Source organism: Eschrichtius robustus, chromosome 21, assembly GCF_028021215.1.
Source record: "Eschrichtius robustus isolate mEscRob2 chromosome 21, mEscRob2.pri, whole genome shotgun sequence".
NCBI lineage: Eukaryota > Metazoa > Chordata > Mammalia > Artiodactyla > Eschrichtiidae > Eschrichtius > Eschrichtius robustus.
The window spans coordinates 17,736,095-17,759,376 of record NC_090844.1 but is presented as its reverse complement, the minus strand read 5'-3'; the positions used below and the strand labels follow the sequence as shown (position 1 = coordinate 17,759,376).

General features: G+C 40.8%; 1 protein-coding gene across 1 annotated transcript in view; it reads right to left on the bottom strand.

The window, feature by feature from the left end:
- MTUS1 (microtubule associated scaffold protein 1) overlaps positions 1-23,282 on the bottom strand; it is a 157,357-nt gene that overhangs the window by 84,916 nt on the left and 49,159 nt on the right. Inside the window, 2 exon segments of the mRNA XM_068532323.1 lie at positions 10,145-10,340; positions 15,339-17,590. Of these exon segments, the coding sequence (XP_068388424.1) occupies positions 10,145-10,340; positions 15,339-17,435 (2,293 nt within the window). The 5' untranslated portion in view covers positions 17,436-17,590.

Here is a 23,282-nt window from a genome sequence, read left to right as displayed (position 1 = left end):
CTCTTGGATGTTTCTGCTGAGTCTATTCTCTACACAGCTGTAATAGTGATTCTGTTAAAATTAAAATCACTTTGGTTAAGAGCCGAAGTCCTTATGATTTTCAAGACTGTATATGATCTGGCTCTCCACTACCTGTCAAACCTCATCTCCTATTTCACTTTTCCTTACTTCATTCCTTGCTACTCCTAAGAGCTGTCAGTTAAGTTCCACCTCAGGGTCTTTCCACTTGCTCTTTCCTCTGACTGGTGTGATTTTCTTCCAGATGTTCATACAGCTGGCTCCCCGCAGGCCTTTACTCAAAAGCTACCTCTCTCTCTCCCATGCCCATACACCCCAACATTTCACACCCCCCATTCTGCGTTAGTATCTTTTCTCTTTAGTACTGTACGCTGTCAAGCATCCTTTATACTTTATTTACTTATGAATAGCCTGTCTCTCCCACCAGAATGTAACTTCACAGAGGGCACGTTTTGATCTTGCACTCACTCTGTACCTCAGCACTGTGACCCTTATATCTACATTTATCCAACAAATATTTGAGTGCCAAGCATATTCCAATTAAAATAAGATACCATTTTGCACTTTCCTACACAGTGAATATTTGGCAAGAGTGTTAGAAATGTCAACACGGGGAATATAGCCAATATTTTATAAAAACTATAAATGGAGTATAACCTTTAAAAATTGTGAATCATTATATTATACACCTGTAACTTATATAATATTGTACAGCAACTATACTTCAATAAAAAAAAGAAATTAGGGCTTCCCTGGTAGCGCAGTGGTTGAGAATCTGCCTGCCAATGCAGGGGACACGGGTTCGAGCCCTGGTCTGGGAAGATCCCACATGCCGCGGAGCAACTAGGCCCGTGAGCCACAATTACTGAGCCTGTGCATCTGGAGCCTGTGCTCCGCAACAAGGCCGCGATAATGAGAGGCCCGCGCACCGCGATGAAGAATGGCCCCCACGTGCCGCAACTAGAGAAAGCCCTCGCACAGAAACGAAGACCCAACACAGCCATAAAAAATAAATAAATAAATAAATAAACCCAAAGTTAAAAAAAAAAAAAAGAAATTAAAAAAATACACATTGGCTAGGGTGTTGGGAAACACGCTTATATACTCGGAGTAGGAGCACAGACTTGCACACTATTTTTGAAGAGCAACTTGGCAACGTGTACCAGAAGTCTTAAAAATGCTCACACCCTCTGATTCCACCTAAAGGAATGTATCTCAGTAATTTACCTGACCAGCGTAAGTACTGATATACAAAGTTCTTCAGTGTAGAGTTGTTTAACATACTGAAAAACACTGGAAACAACCTAATGTTCAAAGAAGTCTGAAGAAATAAATCACAGCACATTGAGATGATGACTACAGTCCTTTTAAACCACATTTTTAAAGAATATTTAAAAATTTAAGAATCTAGGAAAATAGGCACCACACCTTTTAAAATGAAAAAGAAAATTCAATCAACTAAGGAAGTGCCTACTGACTGTTAGGTATGGGGTTTTTAAAACAGTAGGAACTGTTTGTCCCCATTAGAAATATGTAAGCATACGTGCATGAGAATATGCAAAAAGAAAAGGCATTGAATAGCTATAAATTGTGAAGTTAGAGACTATTGGGCATTGACGAGATTACGGATGTTCTCTCCCCCGCTACCCCTTCCCACTTCTAAAGTGCTATACTTTTTAAATAGCCTGCTGGGAAGGGGACATTGGAAACCTGATGTGACATTCAAATTAACTGGTTAAATTCAAGATACGAGAGGGGCAGAGTAAGGTTCCCCTTGCTTGGGACAATGCCTCCCACATTCCTTTCTTGACACGGACAGACCTGGGCTCTGTTGGAACCTCTTCTCTTTGCTGACTGCCTGCACACCAATGCATCACATCCTAATTGCCCACCTGCCCACCTCTGTATGTTCATACATCCTGTACTGACTGTCCTCAATCCTTATATTCCATAATCTGAACCTCAACTGTGCCTTCATTTCTACTTCCTAGTGTACCAGCCAAGTCCTCAAAAACACCTCAATCCACATGTATTCTTCTTATTTTTAATTCTGGGGTTTCAGTGTCAAAAATTAAACAGCAGAGAGCATCAATACTATACCAAGACTGGCCCTTCTGTAAAATAAAGGTGTACCTCTACTATATTACAGAATTACCTACATTATTATTCCAAAGAAGAATTTCAACAAAATTTGATATTTGTAATCTTACCCTCATCTGAAATCCTACAGCTCTTTTTTTATAGTACTATAAGGACAGATGTGATGAGGGATGAACTTGCCATTGCCCCATCTTGGCTGGTACCTTGAGGCCACGAATCATGTCTTACTTATCCCACGATTCCTCAGGCTCTGGAGTATGGCTTGCACAGTTTACACTTTCAGTCTGCTAAGGGAACAAATTACCTTCCAAAATGCAGAATTCCAGTAGTATATATTCTACGTTTATATATTGCAAAATGTGACTTCAGTCACATTCTTGAGTTAGCTAAGGCAATATTGTATCAGTAGGGTACAAGAAACTGTACTCTGCATAACCATCACCATTTGCTTAGATTCGAGAGTAAACTCAAAAGATAAAGTCATGGCAGTACAGGTGAGTCACAAGAGAAACACAGCAAGTCTCTCTTAAGAGGGCAGTAATTTGACAGAGAAAAAAGAGCATCCCACAAAACAAGGTTCTCATGATGACTCGAATTACACAGAAGCATAGTGTTCACGGTGATACCGTCAGTACCTGTTTCTACAAGTATGTTCACAAGGTGTCTGCTGCTTCAGGTGGAGATTAAACAAAAATAACTTCCTGAGTCACGGGCCTGGGAACATGTGTCCCGCAACTAAGGGTGTAGTAAGTCAAAGGCTTAGGTTGCATCCTTTCCCAGGTACCACAAAGATGAGCAAGGTTCTTCACATGTTCATCGGCAAATGCACTGACTTGGTCGTGAGTGAGCTCACCTGGCACTCACACTGAAAACTCCTAATATGAACCGAGGTGGGCACCTGGGGAGCCTCCTGCCTCATCAGAAGCCAAGGTTCACGAACAGAGCTACTTTGAACAACGAGGTCACTGAGACTCAAAACTGAACACTGTCTTCAGCTTATTTCCCTTTCTAAGGCTACAAAAATAAATCAATAAAATCTGCACAAACTCCCCTGAAAGAAATCACCCAACCTCATAAAAATGAGCCAGAAAATCTGAAAGAGGAAGCTGTCCATTCTCCACAGGTGCTAGTCTGAATCTGCACTCTTAACTCCCACTATTTAATCTCCAAATGGATTTATATCTGCACCCTCTGCACCCCCGTGTCTGTTTCAGAGACTACCTTGCCTGTGCCCTGGACACACTCGATGCCCCATCGCCCGGCTACCACTCATCCGCGTCCTTCATCTCTTTACCAGCTCTTTTCCCACAGGCTTCCTCACCCTCCACGTGTTTTACAGTCTTAAGCCTCAAACATGCACACGCGCCTTTGAGGCGCTTTCTCAAGTCTTCAGTCTCTTCAAGTTCAACATGCCGCAAACTATCCCATCATTCTCTTTCCGACAACTTCTTCTTGCTGCTCTAGTTCCTATTTCACGCCATGGCCACCCAGACAAGAAAGCTGAGGAGACACTTGGGACTGTTCACCACCAGCGAAGCTGACCAGACCCTTGTCCTCCAAAACATTTTTAACATTTTCACTCTGCTTTTTTTCTTTTTAAAAAATATTTATTTATTTATTTGGGTGCGTCGGGTCTTAGTTGCAGCAGGCGGGCTCCGTAGTTGCGGCTCGCCAGCTCTTTAGTCGTGGCATGCTAACTCTTAGTTGCGGCATGCGTGTGGGATCTAGTTCCCAGACCAGGGATCGAACCTGGGCCCCCCGCACTGGGAGTGCGGAGTCTTAACCACTGTGCCACCAGGGAAGTCCCTCACTCTACTTTCTATTACCAAATACTGGTGTAACTCTTACAAGTTTGTGCCTAAACTATTAGAACTAATCTGCCTCGACCTTCCTTGGGGTTCACCCATCACTTACCCCAACACACAGCCTACTCAAGGCATGTTGACCCTGCCCTCCACCATGTTCCCCAAACACTCCAGGTCTTTCATAAGGCTACATTTGCACCCCAGGGAAAGCCAGCAACCTTCCATGCCTGGCAAACCCCTATGGGCACATTCCAAGGCCAGTTCAATGTCACCACCCTTCTCCAGCCTTCCTTTGGGCTGAGTTAGTGGTGTTTCCTTTACTGTGGACACATAGTACTTCATACAAGTTTCCATTCAAATCAAGCCAGACAACATTTTACACCTGTTGTGTAAGAGGTACACTGTGCTGAGAGCTGGAAAATATAAAAATAACTAAGACCTGGGCTCCATCCTTATGGATATCTTCCAGATATGGAAGGAAATAATTATAGCACAGTGTAATAAATGCAAAGTATCACAGAGAACAGGACAGTTCAGCTGGGGTTTGAAGAATGAAGAGGTTGCCCTCCAATGGTTTTCCGAAGCCACACACCTTTCACCTCACCCTCCAACTAGTGAGCTCATTAAAAGGGCCTATAAGTCACGTGTATGTTCTCAGGATCTAGTAGGCTGCCCAGCACACAGCAGGCGCTCAAAGCATCTCTTGAATGGACAAATAAGACAGACCGCACAGTTTATGAGTCATTCCATATCTGGAACAGTCTTCTCAGAATTACTTACCAAGTGAGAATTGTGTGGAATGCCTGCAAAACGATCAAGAATTCACAGTGACTATGTTAATGAGGAAGAAGAGAGAAGACGCTTGTCTCCCAGGTGCCTCTAAGACCCTCCGTGGTTGGCCTCATGCCCAGTCCCTGGCCCTCCCCCCCACCCCCCGCACACACACAGGGCAGCTCACTGGTCCTCAGGTTCCACCCTCCACTGCCTCACCTTGATCTTCGCACTTGCTGTTCCCTCCACCTGAGAGCCAAATATTGCCCTCCTTCACCTCCTTCATGTGTTGGCTCAAATGTCACCCTATTTAAAGATCTAACTCCCTTCCCTGCTTTGTTTTTCTCCTTAGCACTTATCTTACACACTAAACACTTTATCCACGTGTTTGATTTTCCGACCAGAATTTAAGCTCCACAAGGGCAAGAATTTGTCTCTTTTGTGCACCTCTTCATGCCCAGCACTTAGAACAGTTCCCAGCACAAGCAGGCACTCAATAGATCCTTGTTAAATGACGAAGTGAGTGTGTCAGAACTACCGCGTGTACGCAATGGACGGAGGTCAGAAGCATAGACCCTGGGACCAGGCTGTCGGGCCCGTTCCCTGTCTCCACCAATTATTAACTTTGTAACTTTGGGCAAATTGCTTAAACTTTCAAAACCTCAAAATCCTCATTTGTAGAATGGGAATAATCACAGTACGTATACTTCTTGAGTTGTGAGATTTATACATTCAGAAAACTTAGCACAGCTTTCATTAGCATTCAAAACATCTTACTAGTGTTACTTTTCCTATGGCAAGAAACACTGAGATACATTCTTTAACACGTGGTTTAACTACATACAAATACAGAAACATCTATAAGCAACACATTAAAGTTGGCTTTTAGAAATAGTTATTAGATGATCATTTCTGGGTTTTAATAATTAACTTCTGCAAGAGTGAATACATTTCTCATAATTCTGCTTGCTGTCTCTCAAACTCTTGCCTAGAAAGGCCAAAATGATACAAAAGTAAATTGAAATGATTTTAAAATCAATCTAACACTAAATAAACAAGAAATCAGTTTACAAAAACAACTGAGCAGGAAAGAAGAGAAACCTATAAGGGTAGGCAAGTCATTACAGGTTTGGGATGTACTCCTGGTTTGAGAGGAATTTATTTTACTAACCCACAATAAAGTGAATTAACACGAAGGTTTACCCTTTTGAAATGGTCTTCAGTTTTCTTCTAGAGAAACATCTCTTTCATGAGGCCTTTCTTCAGGCTCTGCTATGATCAGATGGGCCCCTGAACATTCTTTTCCTCCAAATCCTAAAGCGCTTAAGGGCCTTTTCCACACCCCTTACGGATCCCTTTGTGCTGTTCTTCGGTTGCTGCAGGAACATGCATTCACCCTCCCCAGGCAGTTTAAAGGAGCCCCAGGGCGGGGGGTATATTTTGTTCTATTTCCGTAATCCTACCTGGCTCAGGCTGGTCACTGGCAGGTCAATCACATGTGTGCATGAAGGAACACACACATTTATAATCTAAAACCTGGTAAGAACTGGTATTCCCTCTGAAAGAGGGTGGCAGGCGCTCTCTGCAGGTGCCTGACTGGATCTCCAAGTATTTCCTAAGCAGTTATTTATTCAGCAGCATTAATCTGCAATGACCATGTAAAATCGTTTACATCATGGTAAGTTGATATCGAATGTTAAGCCAAGAGCCCGACAAAGAGACATGCCACAGTTTCCGAAGTATCCATCTGAGCATAAGAATTTGAATTTTTCCAAAACTCACGGTCAGACTGAAAGTGTTTTCTTTAGACTAATAACGTGAAGGTTACGAGCATGGACTCCAGAGTCCTGTTACCTGGTCTGAATGTACTTACCTCTGCCACTTTCTAGCTGCATAACCTTGACAAATTATTTAACCTCACTGTGATGGCTTCCTCTTCTATAAAATGCAGATAAGCCTCACAGAACTCTTATGAGATTAAATGAATTTATAGGTGAAATGATAAAGACAAAGCCTGGAACTTGGTAAGCATTTAATAAGTGTTAGCTTCTATCACTGGCATTATAATTATTATTAGAAATAGTTTTCCTTGCTTATCTCATCTTATTTAATTAAGTGGTTGAAACACATACATACTCCAAAGAAACAAAGATAGTTTGGATCTGGTTTGTTATAATCACTTATAATCTGGTTTCAGATAAACTTCCAGATTTTTTTAAGTTACTTTTTTATTTCCAGTTTTAATGAGATGACTGACATGCATCACTGTGTAAGTTTAAGGTGTACAGCATGATGATTTGACTTGACGTGTATTGTGAAGTGGATTACCGCAGTAAGTTTAGTTAACATCTATCACCTCATTTAGATGCAATTAGAAAACATTTTTTTCCCTCATAATGAGATTTACTCTTAGGATCTACTCTCTTAACAACTTTCCTATATATTACACAGCAGAGGTAACTACAGTCATCATGCTGTACACTAGAACTGCCAGACTTTGACAAGTGAAATGGAAAAGTGCCATTGGGTTTAATTACAATTCTTTCTCATATTCATTTCAAAGCTTCAAGAAAATGGCAATTTCAACTCCAGGTCTGGTTTTCTACTTAGTTCTCTGAAAGGATTTATTGAAAACCCCAAGTTGGCTGGAACATTCCTGCTGGTTACCTTTCAGGAGACTAACTTTGTGTGAGCACAGAGGATATCCATTTGGTTTCAATTTTCTAAGACACAAACACTTCATTGTACAGTAAATGGCAATATGCGCTCAATGATCCAAAAGCACATTGTTTTTGCTTCTTGATTTTCTGTTCTACTTTTAACTCTGTGACGATTAAGTTTCCTGCTCTCCACGACAAAACACCTCTCAATCTATTGTGAGCGTCCAAACAAGTTAGTTGCTATTAATATTTCAAAAACATAACACAGCATAATCAAGTTAGTCTTCCAACCATTAAAATAAAAAAACTCAAATGCAAATCCACAAAATTTCTGGTTACACTGATTTTTTTTCCATTTATATATGGAAAATCACCAGGTAAGAGATAATTTAGTTTTTAACTTGGATTGAAAACTCTGAATGCATAGCTTAGTTACTAAGCTTATTTACACAAGTTAATAAAAGCTCAATAAATTTCCTGTCTTTTCATTAAGACGAAGCAGACCTAGTTTCCCCTCTTTAAGGCATGGCATTATGTAGCATACAGTAAAGGGACTTCAAAACTGTGTCACTCCTTGGTGGGATCACCTACATAAAAGAATCCCATCATTTACAATACATCCTGGGTACTGGCCTAATTTCTTAAAAGTGTGCGCTTCAGGGTTTCTGGGATTCGAGCACCATGTGGTCCAGAGAATCACACTAGCAGCAGCCACTGCTCAGGAAATTAGGTGAGCTCCAAACTGCCCCTAGAAAGATAAGGACTGCAAAAGCTGATGGAGCCTGACATTCTCCAACCCTCCTACTTCACAGAAGCCCAGGGAGCGGAAACGACTAGCTCGTGCACCTCCCTGGGGCCATGGCGGTGCTAGAACGCAGAACTCCTAACAACAGGCCAGGATGCCAGCGGCCAGGGCCCTCTGGGCCGCCAAGCCACAGGTGCTGCTGACACCCAAGCAGGAAGGGGCTCCCCGTCATCTGGAAAATCCATAAGCCTTGTACGGCAGCGACAGTAAGAACCGAAGCTTTGATCTCACTTATGCCCCAACTCCCCAAACTGTGGCAACATCCAAAATAAGGATTGTTGCTTCTCCCGATGTCTTTAGCGTCTCTTCTGTTTTCCTCCCAAAGGATGAACACTTGGGGCTGACAAATTCCTTCTTCCCACTCAGCTCCTCTGGGGAGAGAAATGGAAATGCGTGCAAACCCCTCTTCTGCCAGCCATACCTCTTCCTGGGTTTGCTCCTCAGGACCCTCAAGACCTTGATGCACAAGGCCTGATTTATTTAGGCCTGAACCTAAGTAAATCACCCTTAAGACACGTCTGAGTGTTATAAGCTTCTCACACGACAGCTTCATAACAGGATTGGAAAATAAAACCTAAAAATACTAAGGTGTAGACAGGTAAAGAGATCCCCTGAGGATTTAGTTGGTTTTGTTAGTTTCTGCAAAACGTTCTCACATGTGTGAACACATAAGTCTTGAGGCACTGTTTTTTTCCCCCAGACCATTCAACAGCAGTCACTATTTTTATATGGGAACTTACTTCTAAATCTGTCTGGCATGCCTTTCATTTGCTCAGTGTTGTACCTGCTCAAGTGAGGGGCATTCCCTGCAGAGTGCTCTTGCTCAACTGGAATGGCCAGCAGGCTTTTTGTCTTAGTCCCTGTGAAAAGGGCTGCCTTTCCCATTTCCTGTTCTTATTTTAACACAGAGAAACGCAAACCTCTGCCAGTTTAGGAAGACACTTAACAGCTACTTTGGAAGCTCTCAAATTTTATAAATCGAACATGACTTTACTACTTCTAATATACAAACCAACATAAATCAAAGTTCGTATTAGAAAAGTTTAACTTTTTAGTCACCCTCACATCCCTGAAGATTTTATAATACACCTTTCCGTAAAATTCAAGAAAAAAACTAGTCTCCTCAAACATGATGAGGGCACATTATGAAACTAGTATATCACACACCAGTATTATTAAGCAGTTAACCACCTGTAAAACATTTAAGAGTGAAATGACAGGGCTTCCCTGGTGGCGCAGTGGTTGAGAATCTGCCTGCCAATGCAGGGGACACGGGTTCGAGCCCTGGTCTGGGAAGATCCCACATGCCGCGGAGCAACCGGGCCCGTGAGCCACAACTACTGAGCCTGCGCGTCTGGAGCCTGTGCTCCGCAACAAGAGAGGCCGCGATAGTGAGAGGCCCGTGCACCGCGATGAAGAGTGGCCCCCGCTTGCCGCAACTAGAGAAAGCCCTGGCGCAGAAACGAAGACCCAACACAGCCAAAAATAAATAAATAAATAAATATTTTTTTAAAAAGTGAAATGATAGACATTACATGAAATTTCTAAAATCTTATATGTTCTGGTATAACGTTATAAGTCATAATTCTAGTTATTACTTTAAAATGTATATCTCAGAAATAACTTAAAAAAAAAAAAAGTGAAGTGACTCATATATAACCAGTGCCCAATTTTGTGTGTGTGTGTGTGTGTGTGTGTGTGTGTGTGTGTATGCATGCTTCTGAATAGCTTTCACGTTGCTTTATGCACATCTCTCTCCCCCCAACAAGCCTTTATGTCACTCAAGGATCAGGGCTGTGTCTTAGACTTCTTTTTCAGTCTTCCCTGTGCAAGATGTTGGTCCACAAAAGGCTAAATGCTTTAGTGACACAATGCATTAGAGTTCTATAACCAAAACCTGTCTCTCTGCTTCCTGATAGGACTAATTTTACATTCAAATAATTCATAAGCTGCTATAAAACACAACTGAGTTATTTTATGCTTACCAGAACTGGACACACGCCTTATCCTCTGCGGAGATACGGCTCGATCAGAGTTGAGATCTCTACTGTCACTATTCCGCCTCAAACAAGAAACAGAAGGCCCCACTTTGGCTTTCGGACCAGGTGCTTTCCTCAAAATGGAGCAGTTGGGCTTGGCTAGACTCCTACCTGAGATGGTTGCAGTTTTCGAAGCAGAACCCTGTGGAAAAAATAATGAAGGTTTCAGTCCAGATCATACCTTCCCCACACCACTTCCTGGTGGCGTCAGGTACGCAGAAAGGCACAATTTCTGCCTAAGCAGATATGCCAGATGGACATTTAATTCTCATTTTTACTATAAAGAAATTTAAACTCTTCATAGTTTACTCTTTGATTTGTCATGATCTGCCTTTTGTCCCCATCAGGGAAACTGTTCCCAAGGTGACTGATGCCACAAATTAAATTCAAGCTACAGCTCTCAGTCATTTTCCTAGAGGCCCTCTACATGGTCTCCAATGCCGATGATTCCATCATCGTTCTTTGGTTTCTCCCACAGAGCTCTCTCCTGGTTTCCCTTCTATCTGTCTGGTTATTCCATTTCTGGGTCCTGCTCTTCTATACCTTCAAATGCTGGTCATCACAAGGGTCCTCAACTTGGCCCTGTAAGCTTTCTCACCATATACTCTCCCCACGTGATCCTGTCCACTCTTTCCACTGCCACCTAAACACCGCTGTATCCCAAGTCCTCATGTCCAGGCCAACACTCTCTCCCGAGTTCCCCATATATTCAGTTTCTTTCTTCCTCTGCTTCACTTAGCGTCCACCAGGCACCTCGACCTAACAATGTTGACAATAATATTATTGTTGTTTTTACTGATCAACATACAGCCCTTACAGAATGAAAAATAAGTTCGAAATGCACGTATCAATTCATTTAATCCTAATAACCCTACAAGGTTGATACTTTCATCATACCGCATTTCACAGCAGAAGAACGTGAAGCAGTTTCTAAAAATCAGATTAATTTTACCCGTCCATCTCAAAACTCAGCTCTTCTCATATTCGCCACCATGTGCCCAGGCACCCAACTTACACAATGAAAGCTATTTCTAGGGGCTTCCTTTCTTACCTCCTAAGCCCCTCTGGATGTCATTCTCACCCTTCTCCATCTGCCTTAGTACAGGCTGCGTCATTTCTGGGATGCCTGGAACCATATCCAATTCACCTCTCAGCCCACTGCTAAGGCGATCTCTCTAAAGTCCAAACTGGGCTAGGAGGCTTCCCTCCGTCTCCCAGATAAAGTCGACTCTTCCAAATAAGGCCTTTTGGATGTGGCCGCCCTGCCACCCTCTTCACCTTGCTCCTTACTGTTCATGGTTCTGCACCCCCAGCTCCCATGATACTCACTACCCCGCGTCCCCTAAATGAGAATGTTTCTTCATCTTTGTACATGTTATTCCTTCCACCCAGGATACCCTTCCGTTCATCCTTGATCTTTAAGCTTCAGCTAGTGACTAACATGCTCTCTCCCCTAGAAGCCTTCCCTTCCTTGACAACTCTCCCCATCGCCACCACCCTACTCTGCCATGAGCAGGACAGGGAGTCTATACACACTCCCAACTGAGGACTTAACGGTCCCTTTTTGTTCACCTTCTAATACTACCCACTCTACTAGGCACTAGGTTTGGCCAGGGGCTGTGTCTTTCCGTCTCTAAATCCCAACAATCACCGTCATATAGAGCACAAAGTCAGCACCCAATAAAGGTTCTCATTCTACATGTAGGAAATGAGAGCCTGAGATTTGCTCAAAGAACAAAGTTCAACACCATAAGCTATAATTTGTATTCTCCCATTAAAGAAAAATTGAGCCTCACAGAGACTAAGTAACTTGCCTGGGGTCATTTTGCCAGTGAATGGATGGAGCTACAATGTGAAACCATATCAAACTCCAAAATTGATGTTCCTAACCTATACGTTGCCTATTGCCCACCAGGACCATTCTTTCTTTGCTTAATAAGTCATAAGTGCAGGACTTCCCTGGTGGCGCAGTGGTTAGGAATCCGCCTGCCAATGCAGGGGACACAGGTTCGAACCCTGGTCCGGGAAGATTCCACATGCCGCGGAGCAATGAAGCCCGTGCACCACAACTACTGAGCCTGTGCTCTAGAGCCCACAAGCCACAACTACTGAGCCCACATGCCACAACTACCGAGGCCCGCGTGCCTAGAGCCCGTGCTCTACAACAAGAGAAGCCACTTGAAGGAGAAGCCCGTGCACCACAACAAAGAGTAGCCCTGGCTCTCCGCAACTAGAGAAAAGACCACGTGCAGCAACGAAGACCCAATGTAGCCAAAAATAAATAAATAAATTTATTTTTTATAAAAGTCATAAGTGGATAATTTCCCCTAGAGATACGTAAAGCCCCATGTTGATGACATACACTAGGTGTATTAAAAACTAAATTAAATAGGGCAATATCCTAAGAGAACACTGGAAAGCAACCTAAAATTGGCCAAAAAAAGCAGGCGATGGACACAAAGATCTTCTCCCTCCACCATAAAACCGGCTAAGGTAATCCCCCAGAAAAACCTTTGAAAAAGTAAACCAAACTTTTAACCAACTTACAAAGTGACTCTTTAACAAATTAGATTTGTTCTGCCTTTCAGAACCAACATTCCATAGAATTTTGAAAGCCTGCGGTGTGTGGAGCCGGAAGGGCCAGGATTCAAGTCAGAGGACCTGAGTTTGAATCTCAATTTGACAACTTACCAGCTATGTGTGTGTGCTAAGTAACCACTTATGAAGCTTTAAACTGTAGCTAACAAATTTCCCATTGTTACTGGCAAGAGTAAATGACAGTGTATAAAGCACCTGAACATTTCTGAGAAAATTAAACGACATAATATACATAAAGCACCTGAGCAAAGGGTTTGGCCCAGAGCAGTCAACGAAAAAAATATCAATTTCTTTCCATTTAGATAAGTCACCATTCCTTTTATCTAACATACTATCACCAATATATAACCTCTATAACGGGGAGCTATACTCAACCTGCATCAAATTAAAGTCAAATTCCTTCTCCAACAGAAGAAGCTTTCTGAAGTTTCAGGTAAACCCCAACCAAACAGCTGGGAGGTTGCAGGCAACCTAAGGATTCAGTGAACTCAAGGCCTAATTTGTCTCAAGACCAACAGAGCACATTGAAAATGCACATTTCTCCAGCACTGTCTCATCACAGAACGAGGCAGATTCAGAGCCTTTGGGTGCTGCTGAAATGACTAAGAAACATAGGGGTTTGCCTACAACACGACGCAAAGGCTCACTCATTCAACCCTCTACAATAAACACAAAGCCTGTGGCCAGTGACGGTTTGCTGGGCCCCTTACCCATGATACACGGAAATGTGTTAAGAGGTGAATAGTGATATTAGAGGGAATTGCACATGAAACATTATCATGGGAAAAATGAGTTTTTAATACTCATCAACAAGTAAAAGTGTCAGTACTGAAAATATGGAAATCCTAACTGCAAGATTCCTAAGATGAAAAGTGCTTCTTCTCCAGTACTGGGATCCACTTCAACGTGATGATTCTAATTCTATCACCTTACTTCAGCATCACACCGTAAGCCTGAAAGACAGGCTTCCATTCCGCACGTGGGAAACAGAAAGCTAAGACTTACTCTCAATGCACATATCAGAAAAACTTTTAATTTCAAAATTACACAGCCAATTTATATGCAAGGCAAATGTTATTTAAAGAAACTTTATGCTAGGTTTTCTGGCAGTTGGAGATCAGTGCACAGTAAAAGTCTCCCGTAAATCAAGGAGGAATAAATGTATTCTTTTCATGTATATGTATCTATAAACACCAAACTAAGAATGTTGCTTAGAATTACCAGAGGTTGTTATTTAATTTAACAAAGTATCTAATTAAAAATTGTATAAAATGAGTTTCCTAAGTCTGACTTCAAAAGGACTTAAAAATAAAAATCTGAGTTTTGAAATAATGGACAGTCTCAGTAGCTTAGACGTCATTGCGGTGGACCGTTCTTCCTAAAAAGAAGATTTACTATAAACGCCAAAGCATCTCTAAACTGAACTAGCTCAAGAATATCTTCCTAAAAGGACCTAACAATTCCCTATGCGCCCTCAAAACACTTAAAACAGCCTTTTAACACTTCACCGAACTACACGTTTCGTTCCTCTCAGACACGAGCCCTCCACACAGATGACTTCCATCTGCCTTCCCACCCTGGCACCGGCCTCCACTCCTGGCCCAGAGGACAGACGCCCAGGAAACGCCTATGTGGGGCTAGAGATGCATGCACGCCCCCACTGCCGAAACAGCACTGGGGATGAACACACAAAGCCCAGAGTAGCCTCCCAAATGCTTCCAACGCTCAGAAAGCTAGTTTCTTCATGCTAGGGTCAAAGCTATATCCATGCCGGAGAAAGAAAAAAAAAATCTTTGAACTGCATGTGAATTCTTGTTTAAATGGAACCCCTAAATATCTGCCAGGTACTGTATAAAACATACTGCCTTTTCACTATACATGAATATTAATGGGTTTTATTTTAGTACCGGGAATCAATACATGAGGACTGCAAGAGACCTCAGACATCGACTAGCCCAATCCTTTCACCTCTGCGTCTCAAAAGGTTACTTGCCCAGAGTCACCTTAGCTAATCAGAGGCAGAATCCAGAATCCTCTTGTTCACAGGACAGGGCTCCACTACCTGTAGCGGCTTCCTCAACAGGAGACCAGGAGTTATTTTCATGTTGATACTCTTTACCAGCACTGCCTAGCCATTTCTCACATGTGGCCCAATACGTTTGTTAAATTCATAAACAAAGCGTTGAGTTTTTCATAAATATAAAATATAATCAGATGCTTGACTTCAAATAACTAATTACACTAAACTACTAAAGTAACCTGTTCTTTCAGCTTACCATTAAAAGGAATGTTGATACTCAATACAAAATACTGGACTTGAGGGTTTTTGGGGTTTTTTTCCCCCCAATATGCAGGTAACCAATTAACACTCTAAAATGTACTGACTGACAAGACGAAGAATTACTGAATAACACAGCCATACCTGAAAGCAAATCTGCACACCTAGTTCAGCAGTATTATTGACTATCGGTGGATAAGCAATTGCTAATACATCTCTCCGTTTCCACCACCATTTCCTGACGCGGGCAAAAATTTCACTTACCAAAAACAAAGAACCATAGTCAAAGGTCTCATTCATAACTTCCTTTTTTAGCTCTTGTTTTGCCATCAGTGTTCCATCTTCTTCTTCACCCTTGTTTTCAGGGCTAATCCTATCGATGTTGGAAGTACAGGACATTTGCAAACATTCTGTGCTTTCCATTTTAATAGGGAGTTCACCTTTGATCTTCTGAAAAACGGCAGCCACGGACCCAGTCTCACACGCTGAATTGGAAGAACTTGCTTTGTCAACATCTTCCTGGTTCGATTTCGTGGCAGATGTTGTTCTTACAACTTTGTGTGAAGCATTTTTAGAGTGAGTTGTAACATGCACAGCCTGGCTCGTAAGGAGTTTGTTAAATTGCTGCTTATGTGTCTTGTTAATTAGGATTTCTGCTTTTGTGTCTGCATTCAAGTCAGATGTTGGTGTTTTTCTCAAAGCTGTCAACGGTCTTGAGGAAGACACGGATGAGGGTGATGAGACCCCAGTTAACTGAGGTCGGGGTGCAGCCTTTGATAGAGCAGGGTCCTTGGACTGTAGCACTGGTCTGGATACAACTTTTGCTTTGACGTTCTTGAAGTTTGGTCTTGGGTAACTTATAATTTCAGTTTTTCTAACTTTGCTGCCTAGGGGGCTATTCGTTTTGGTGGTTGATTTTCCTAGATTAGGTTTAGACATGTTCATCGGTGCCCCCTTCAAGTTTGGTAGACGTCTAAGCTCTCGATTACTCTTCTGCACTTTACTCCATTTCTCCGTCCCTTCAATAGGTGAGATAGAAAAGGTTGCGTTTGTGGGTTCTAGGACTGGCGTGGACATGCAAACTATGTTATTTGTACTAATGACCATATCATCTGCATCCCAAGTCAGTTCAAATGATGAAGCCACCCTTTGTCCTGGGGGGCTATTCGGTATCAATTCTACGGTATGATTTCGGGTTCCCAAATCCTTTTCATTAGAGGCAACTGGTGTGTCTTTAGCCACAGTGACTTGATGTTCTGGGTCCAGCACTTGGGTTTTGCTTTTATCAAAAGCTGGCACCAGTAAAGGGCATTCATCATCTACAAGACAATTGGACACTGTTTCTCTTACATTTTGGCCCACTTCCTTTTGCCCATATGAGCTCTGTGAATGTCTCTCACTATTTGGTTCATCTTTAGACGAACAAAAGAACTCTTGTAATACAGACCCATTGGGAACGTCCATACCATGAGAAACTGGTGTTAGAGCTTGTATCTCCTTTTCTCCGCCTAATCTTTGCTGTGCCCCATCTGGGTACTCACTGGTGACCTTTCCCGAAGAACAGTGACAGTGATTTGCAGTATCTGGAAGAACAACATCAGTTTGCATCACCATGTCAGAAAACGCTGTGTAAGTTGTGTCTTGGGCCTGTGATGCTGTAGCTTGAGGGTTTTCGAAGCTGTCTCTATCATAACTCATTTCTCTCACATATATCCTATCAGAATGGGAAGATGGAGGAATGGAACAGGATGAAGATGTATTTCTACTTCTCACGCTGGTTGGCTGCAGGCTTGCAGTGGTAGGCAAAGACTGACTCTTTCCGGTGGTGTCATGTGTTATGAAGGTACAGTTACAATTATCCACTTTCATGTCAAATGTCTGGTTTAGCGCCAAGGCAGTAGGGTTTTCTGTACAGTTCAAATCATCATCGTTAGGATTCCACACAAAAGGCAGAGATGTCTCAACGCTCTGGTCCTGAAATGATTCTAGGGAATGACAACTGCTATGCAAATCTTTGGGTTCCTCTGTATTTACAACATGTGCAAAAGACAGACATGTGGAATCCTTGTGCATATCTAACATCTCCTTACTAACAAAATCACTTGAAGACTTTTGGTGTTCAAGTACTTCAACACACTGAGGGTTTAAAGAAATATTTTCACCAATGACCACAGCAGAGTTGGTTTCATAATCAACCACCATGTCATCTGGGTTGGCAGAATTCCAACTCACATTATTGGTTGAAGAGTTTTGGGTACATGGTGATTTTTGGTTGTATGCGTATGTGTTTCCATTTTTATCACTGATAAATAAGGACTGCAGTTCCTCTTCTGTCTTGTCATCTGAATTATCATCATTCATCCTGAAATATTAACTTTAAACCTCTGCCATTTTATTTCTTCTTTAAAACCTTTCAAATGAGAGGGAAGGAAAATTTGTCCATCTCCTAAGTTTTTCAGCACAGTTGAAAGTTTCTTAGTCTAAGTTGTCTTGAACTTGAAATGATTTGTTGTTCCCTGGAAGAAATAAAATGTTTCACTCAAGTAAATATTAGAAAATTAACAAGTCATCACTTGATTAATTTCAATTGCTTTCTTTTTACATTTAAAGAACCTACAACTATGGACAGGGGTGATTAAGATATTAGCTAAAGAATCACCCTCTTTTCAAACATACTTTTTCATTTGAGGAAATGGGCAGAATGGGCTGCTAAAACTGCCCCCTCCCATCTGAGATGCCTCTGCCCTTACTCACCATAATAGAGAAGGAAGCCAAATCTGACAATAGCCTTTCCTTCTTTTTGGTTGACAGAGTGACTTTTGGTCCTAATTTGCCTAGGACGGTCCCAATTTATGCCTGTTGTCCCAACATAATTAGAAATAATGCCCTTTTTATTTTCAGAAGAGTCCCCTATTGTTTCCATGAAGAATGACTTCCAGACAGATTAAGCAGGCACAGCACATAAGCTAAAGATCAATGAAGATTTAGGGCACTAGCGTTTCTCTTTCCCGTTTTCATTGCCTTTCTCAAACACACTCCATTTCAAAGTTGAAAAAAAGAAAAGCTGTTGCTTCTTCATAGTTAAAGTGGTATTCTACTGAAAGTACCTAAAAATGTTGAACACAGTTCCTGTACGACACAGCAATTCTCCTCTTAGGTATCTACTAAAACGAAAGGAATACATCCAAAAACTTGTACACAAATGTACATGGTTCGGTCTCCCTACGGGTCACCAAGAAAAAAAAAAGTGTACATGATGTGTAATAGAAGCATTATTCATAACAGCTCAAAAGTGGAAGCAACCCAAGTGTCCATTAACTGGTAAACAGATAACAAAATGTTGTGTACCCATACAACGGAATATATTTTTCAGCAAGAGAAACAAATGGAGTATTGATGCATGCTACAACATGGATACAATGTTATGACTTAAAATATAAATAAAAGAATATTATGAGCAAAAGTAAAAAAAATATATAAGTAAAAGAAGCCACTCACAAAAGACTACATATTATGGGATACTATTTACATGAAATGTCCAGAATAGGCAAATCTATAGAAAGTAGATGAGTGGTTCTCTAGGGCTGAGAAGGGGTGCGAGGGAAGGGAGTGAGGAGTGGCTGCTGATTGGAATGTGTTTATTTTGAGGGTAATAAAAATGCTCTAAGGGTTATGATTATGGTGATGGTTGCACAGAGCTATAAATATACTAAAATTATTGAATTGTACACTTTTAAAAAATCATTAAAAACAACCCATGAAAGCTTTCAAATCCAAGGATTTTTGCAAAAAACTAAAATTTTATTATGCTTTTGATTATACTGAAGTGCTTAAGAAAGGCCCAAATATTCAAGCTAGGACTGCAAATACCTCATATAGATATACATTCGCTTGAACTGACTTTCTAATCTTGATATTTAATGTCAACCAGGTATCATGGTTCTGTTCTGAAGAAATAAAATATCCATGAGGAAAAAAATGACATTCTGTAACCTAGAAATTTGTAAGTTAAGAGTAGATCTCATTTTTCTATTTTGCAATCTTTTCTCTGTATTCAAACATACTTCAGTGACCTAAATACAATGAGGAGAAGAGGAATGATGGAAGAACTCAAAGGATCAGTATCTTTGCTAACAGTGCTCTGGACTTCCAGCCATGCATCCTGAAACCAGCTTGTACCAGGGGCAAGAAGAAAGGCTGCAATGTTTATGTCAACAGCACGCAGGCACACGCATACAAGAGATTCTGATCCCAAAATAAGTGCTATAGGATTTATATGCTGGTAGAAAATTTAAATTAGTCTCTTTTTCCCCACCATAGCTCTTTAGGTAATAAAGAAATAACTGAAATAACAGATTTTGGCTAGCACCTTAATAAAAGTTTTTATGAAACACAAATTATATTTTTAATCCTTGGGTATAAAACAGGTTAGAGCTAAATGTTTAAATCAGAGAGTCCATTTATTCATTTTTTAGAGTTACGTGGGGGGTGGGTATAATTTCACAAAGCACGAAATATGCTACACCTTTATGCTTCCATAAGGCCAATATTCATTTACGAGATCCTGGTATAAGCAGATAGGAGCACTGCAAACAGAAAGCATTTAACATAAATCGTAGAAGTTGTTTGCCTGTATAAAGAGAGTCATTAAATTCAATTGACGGAGCTTTACTTCCTGAGCTCCCTCTTTCAAAGTATACAAAATATGATTTTAAAAAAACTGAAAAAAAGTAAAGAAAATGGTTCGTATGTCAAAGCATCTCAAGTTATTTTTTAAATAAACGTATAATAGGATAATTTACACCACCAGTTCCATGTCCTTCTATGCTTAGGTTGTTTCTAGATTTATTTATTATTAAGTATTATTTATTTATAAACAGCACTGCACTAAATATCTTTGCAATCTTTGACTACCTCTGATTGTTGCCTTTGGAAAAACTTCCTGGAAATAAAAGCATTACTGAGTCAAATGACGATTTTTGAAGGCTCTTAATATAGTCTGTCAAATCATTAATAGAATAAAAAGGCAGGATTATTAACAATGTATATATTAATAAACGTATATAACCTGAGTTTTCTTTTAAAGCTTGTGCATTTTGTTCAGCATTGTCTCCCAAGAACTTTCCCAAGCTACTGTAATACAAAAACATTTCTAACAACTGTGAAATTCCACTAAAGTTAAGGATAAATGTTTTAGATTTATAAGTCAATAGATTGGGACTTCCCTGATGGTCCAGTTAAGAATCCGCCTTCCAATGCAGGGGATGCGGGTTCGACCCCTGGTCCGGGAACTAAGATCCCACATGCCACGGGGCAAACTAAGCCCACACACCACAACTAAAGAGCCCGTGTGCTGCAACTAAGACCCGATGCAGCCAAATAAATAAAAATATTAAAAAAAAAATTAAAGGGCTTCCCTGGTGGCACAGTGGTTAAGAATCCGCCTGCCAATGCAGGGGACACGGGTTCGAGCCCTGGTCTGGGAAGATCCCACATGCCACGGAGCAACTAAGCCCGTGTGCCACAACTACTGAGCCTGCGCTCTAGAACCCGTGAGCCACAACTACTGAGCCCCCGTGCTGCAACTAATGAAGCCCACGCGTCTAGAGCCCGTGCCCCACAACAAGAGAAGCCACCACAACGAGAAGCCCGCTCACCTCAACGAAGAGTAGCCCCCGCACCGCAGGTAGAGAAAGCCCGCGCGGAGCAACAAAGACCCAACACAGCCAAAAAATAATAATAATAATAATAAAATAAAATAAATTTTAAAAAAATTAAAAATAATTCAGTAGATTACAAAGAGAAATAGGAAAGTAAAGAAACCATCAGCCTTCACATGACTGCTTAGCACACTTGGGTTTATAATTTTTTTTAATTCACACATCCAAAGAAAAAAAGAAATCCCAAACTCGATGAGCAAAGCTATCAAAAAAAAAAAATAATAATACCACAGGGAGTTCCCTAGCAGTCCAGTGGTTAGGACTTGGTGCTTTCACTGCCGGGCCCCAGGGTTCAATCCCTGGTCCGGGTCCTAAGATCCCGCAAGCCACGCAGCTCTGCCAAAAAAAAAAAAAAAAACCCACACACAAAAATGTATTCTGAAGAAATACTTAAGGAGAATTTTGGTATGAAATAAATTTACTGAAGTCTTTGCTACTTCTGTAGATAAGAGTAAAGAATTAGAGGTACAGAGATTTGGATACCAAACAAATTCTGAAGTTAAGCTTATCAGTTCCAGGATTAGTTGGAAGATCAACCTCAACATTCACTAAGGAAAAAAAATAGCTTCAAGTCTCCGTCTCATCACTACAGACATAAAGCCATGGGCAGGAAAGGGATGACCAGCCTTCCCTCAGGAATTCTGTCAAAAAAATTAAAATTTAGCCTTGTTGTCTTATGGCCACTCTCACTCCTCTCCTGATATAAGAATAGCACCTAAATTTCTACCACGTGCTGGACTCATATTCTTTGACTTAATCTCACCTGACCCATGACGCAATGTCTTTATATTTCTACGATTACAATGTAATTTGTAAAGCCTTCAAAGTTACTATCTTGGGAACGTTTTTTACTAAAGCAAAATCAAAGATGTTGGACTTCCCTGGTGGTCCGGTGGTTAAGAATCCGCCTGCTAATGCAGGGGACACGGGTTTGAGCCCTGGTCCGGGAAGATCCCACATGCCGTGGAGCAACTAGCCTGTGTGCCACAACTACTGAAGCCCACGCACCTAGAGCCTGTGCTCGGCAACAAGAGAAGCCACCGCAATGAGAAGCCCGCGCACCGCACGAAGAGTAGCACCCGCTCGCCGCAACTAGACAAAGCCAGCACGCAGCAACGAAGACCCAACACAGCCAAAAATAAATAAATAAATAATAAAAATAAATTATTAAAAAAAAAATCAAAGATGTTTAAAGAAGAGAAAAAGAGAGAAGGTTGGACTAAATCATTCTCACCCAAAGGGTTAATTTCTCAAGTTGTCGTTCAGTACCATCATCTATCAGAACAAAGTAGAATGATTAAATTTCCTTTTTAAGAGAGCCATTTGGGAAAATAAAGAGATCTTTTTCAGAGAACAATTTGTACGAGAGAGAACAATTTCCCTACTTATTAAGATTTGGGAATATGAGAAGGTAGCTCCTCTTGAATAAAAAGATTAGCAGAATATGTATTTCTATAATGATTTGTAAGGTTAAAAATTGATAGATATGTACTAAAAGAAATTGTCAATGAAAAGCACTACTAGTGCAAGATTTGAGCTATTTCAACACCTTTGGGAAAAAATAAGGTTAGTTTCTAAATCTTAGCTTGAGAAGAATGACTGTTCCCCACAGATAAAAATCCATTATCATATAAGTGAATTCATTAACATTGTCATTAATACTGAAAGACATTTTAGAGATCCAATTCAAATTTCCTCATTTGTAAAATGAGGAAACCACTTCTAAGAAATAAACTCCATGGCTGGACCAAATTAGTTGCTAATGGCAGCTTACTGTTAGATTATACAATAGTTATGTGCCTTATTTGTCAACTGAACTATAAACCCAGTAGAGGCTTACACATCAGTAGGTATTTTCTACATCTTCCTATTACATGTAATGTCTAACCCAATAATTTGAACTTAACACAGCTAAACTTGCTATCCCATATGATAAGTATGAAATAAAAGAATTTGTTTCCACAAGTCACATTTCTCTGAAGCCATAAACAACTTTAATTTTACTCCTTATTTATGTCAATATATGGCATACCAGTTGTTTAATACAATCATGACTTACAGCTTTAAATCACAGAATCATGTCAGTCGTCTTAAGTTTTTAAGAACTCACTAATCACAACTGTAGTTCAGCTCTCGAGGCTTTAAAGCCCAAAATATTACCTAATCTTCAATGTACTGTAAAACAAAAAGACACATGCACAATACCTAAACTACAAATTTTATTCTAAAGTCAAAAACAAAGCAGTTGAACAAAAAGTCACCTGCATGTGTTACTAATAAATTCATAAAGCTCTACCTCCTGTTAAAACCATTCAAGGTGGCTAATAATTTTACACCTAAGCCTCATCATATTACTTTTTTCACAATTCAGGGTTAAAGCCCTAAATTAGCTCCTGCAACCTACCTTTTGACAAACTCAACTTCCTCAAGCACTGAGCTTAGTAAAGTACATCTTACACCTAGGAACAAAGTACTGGTACAAGCATAC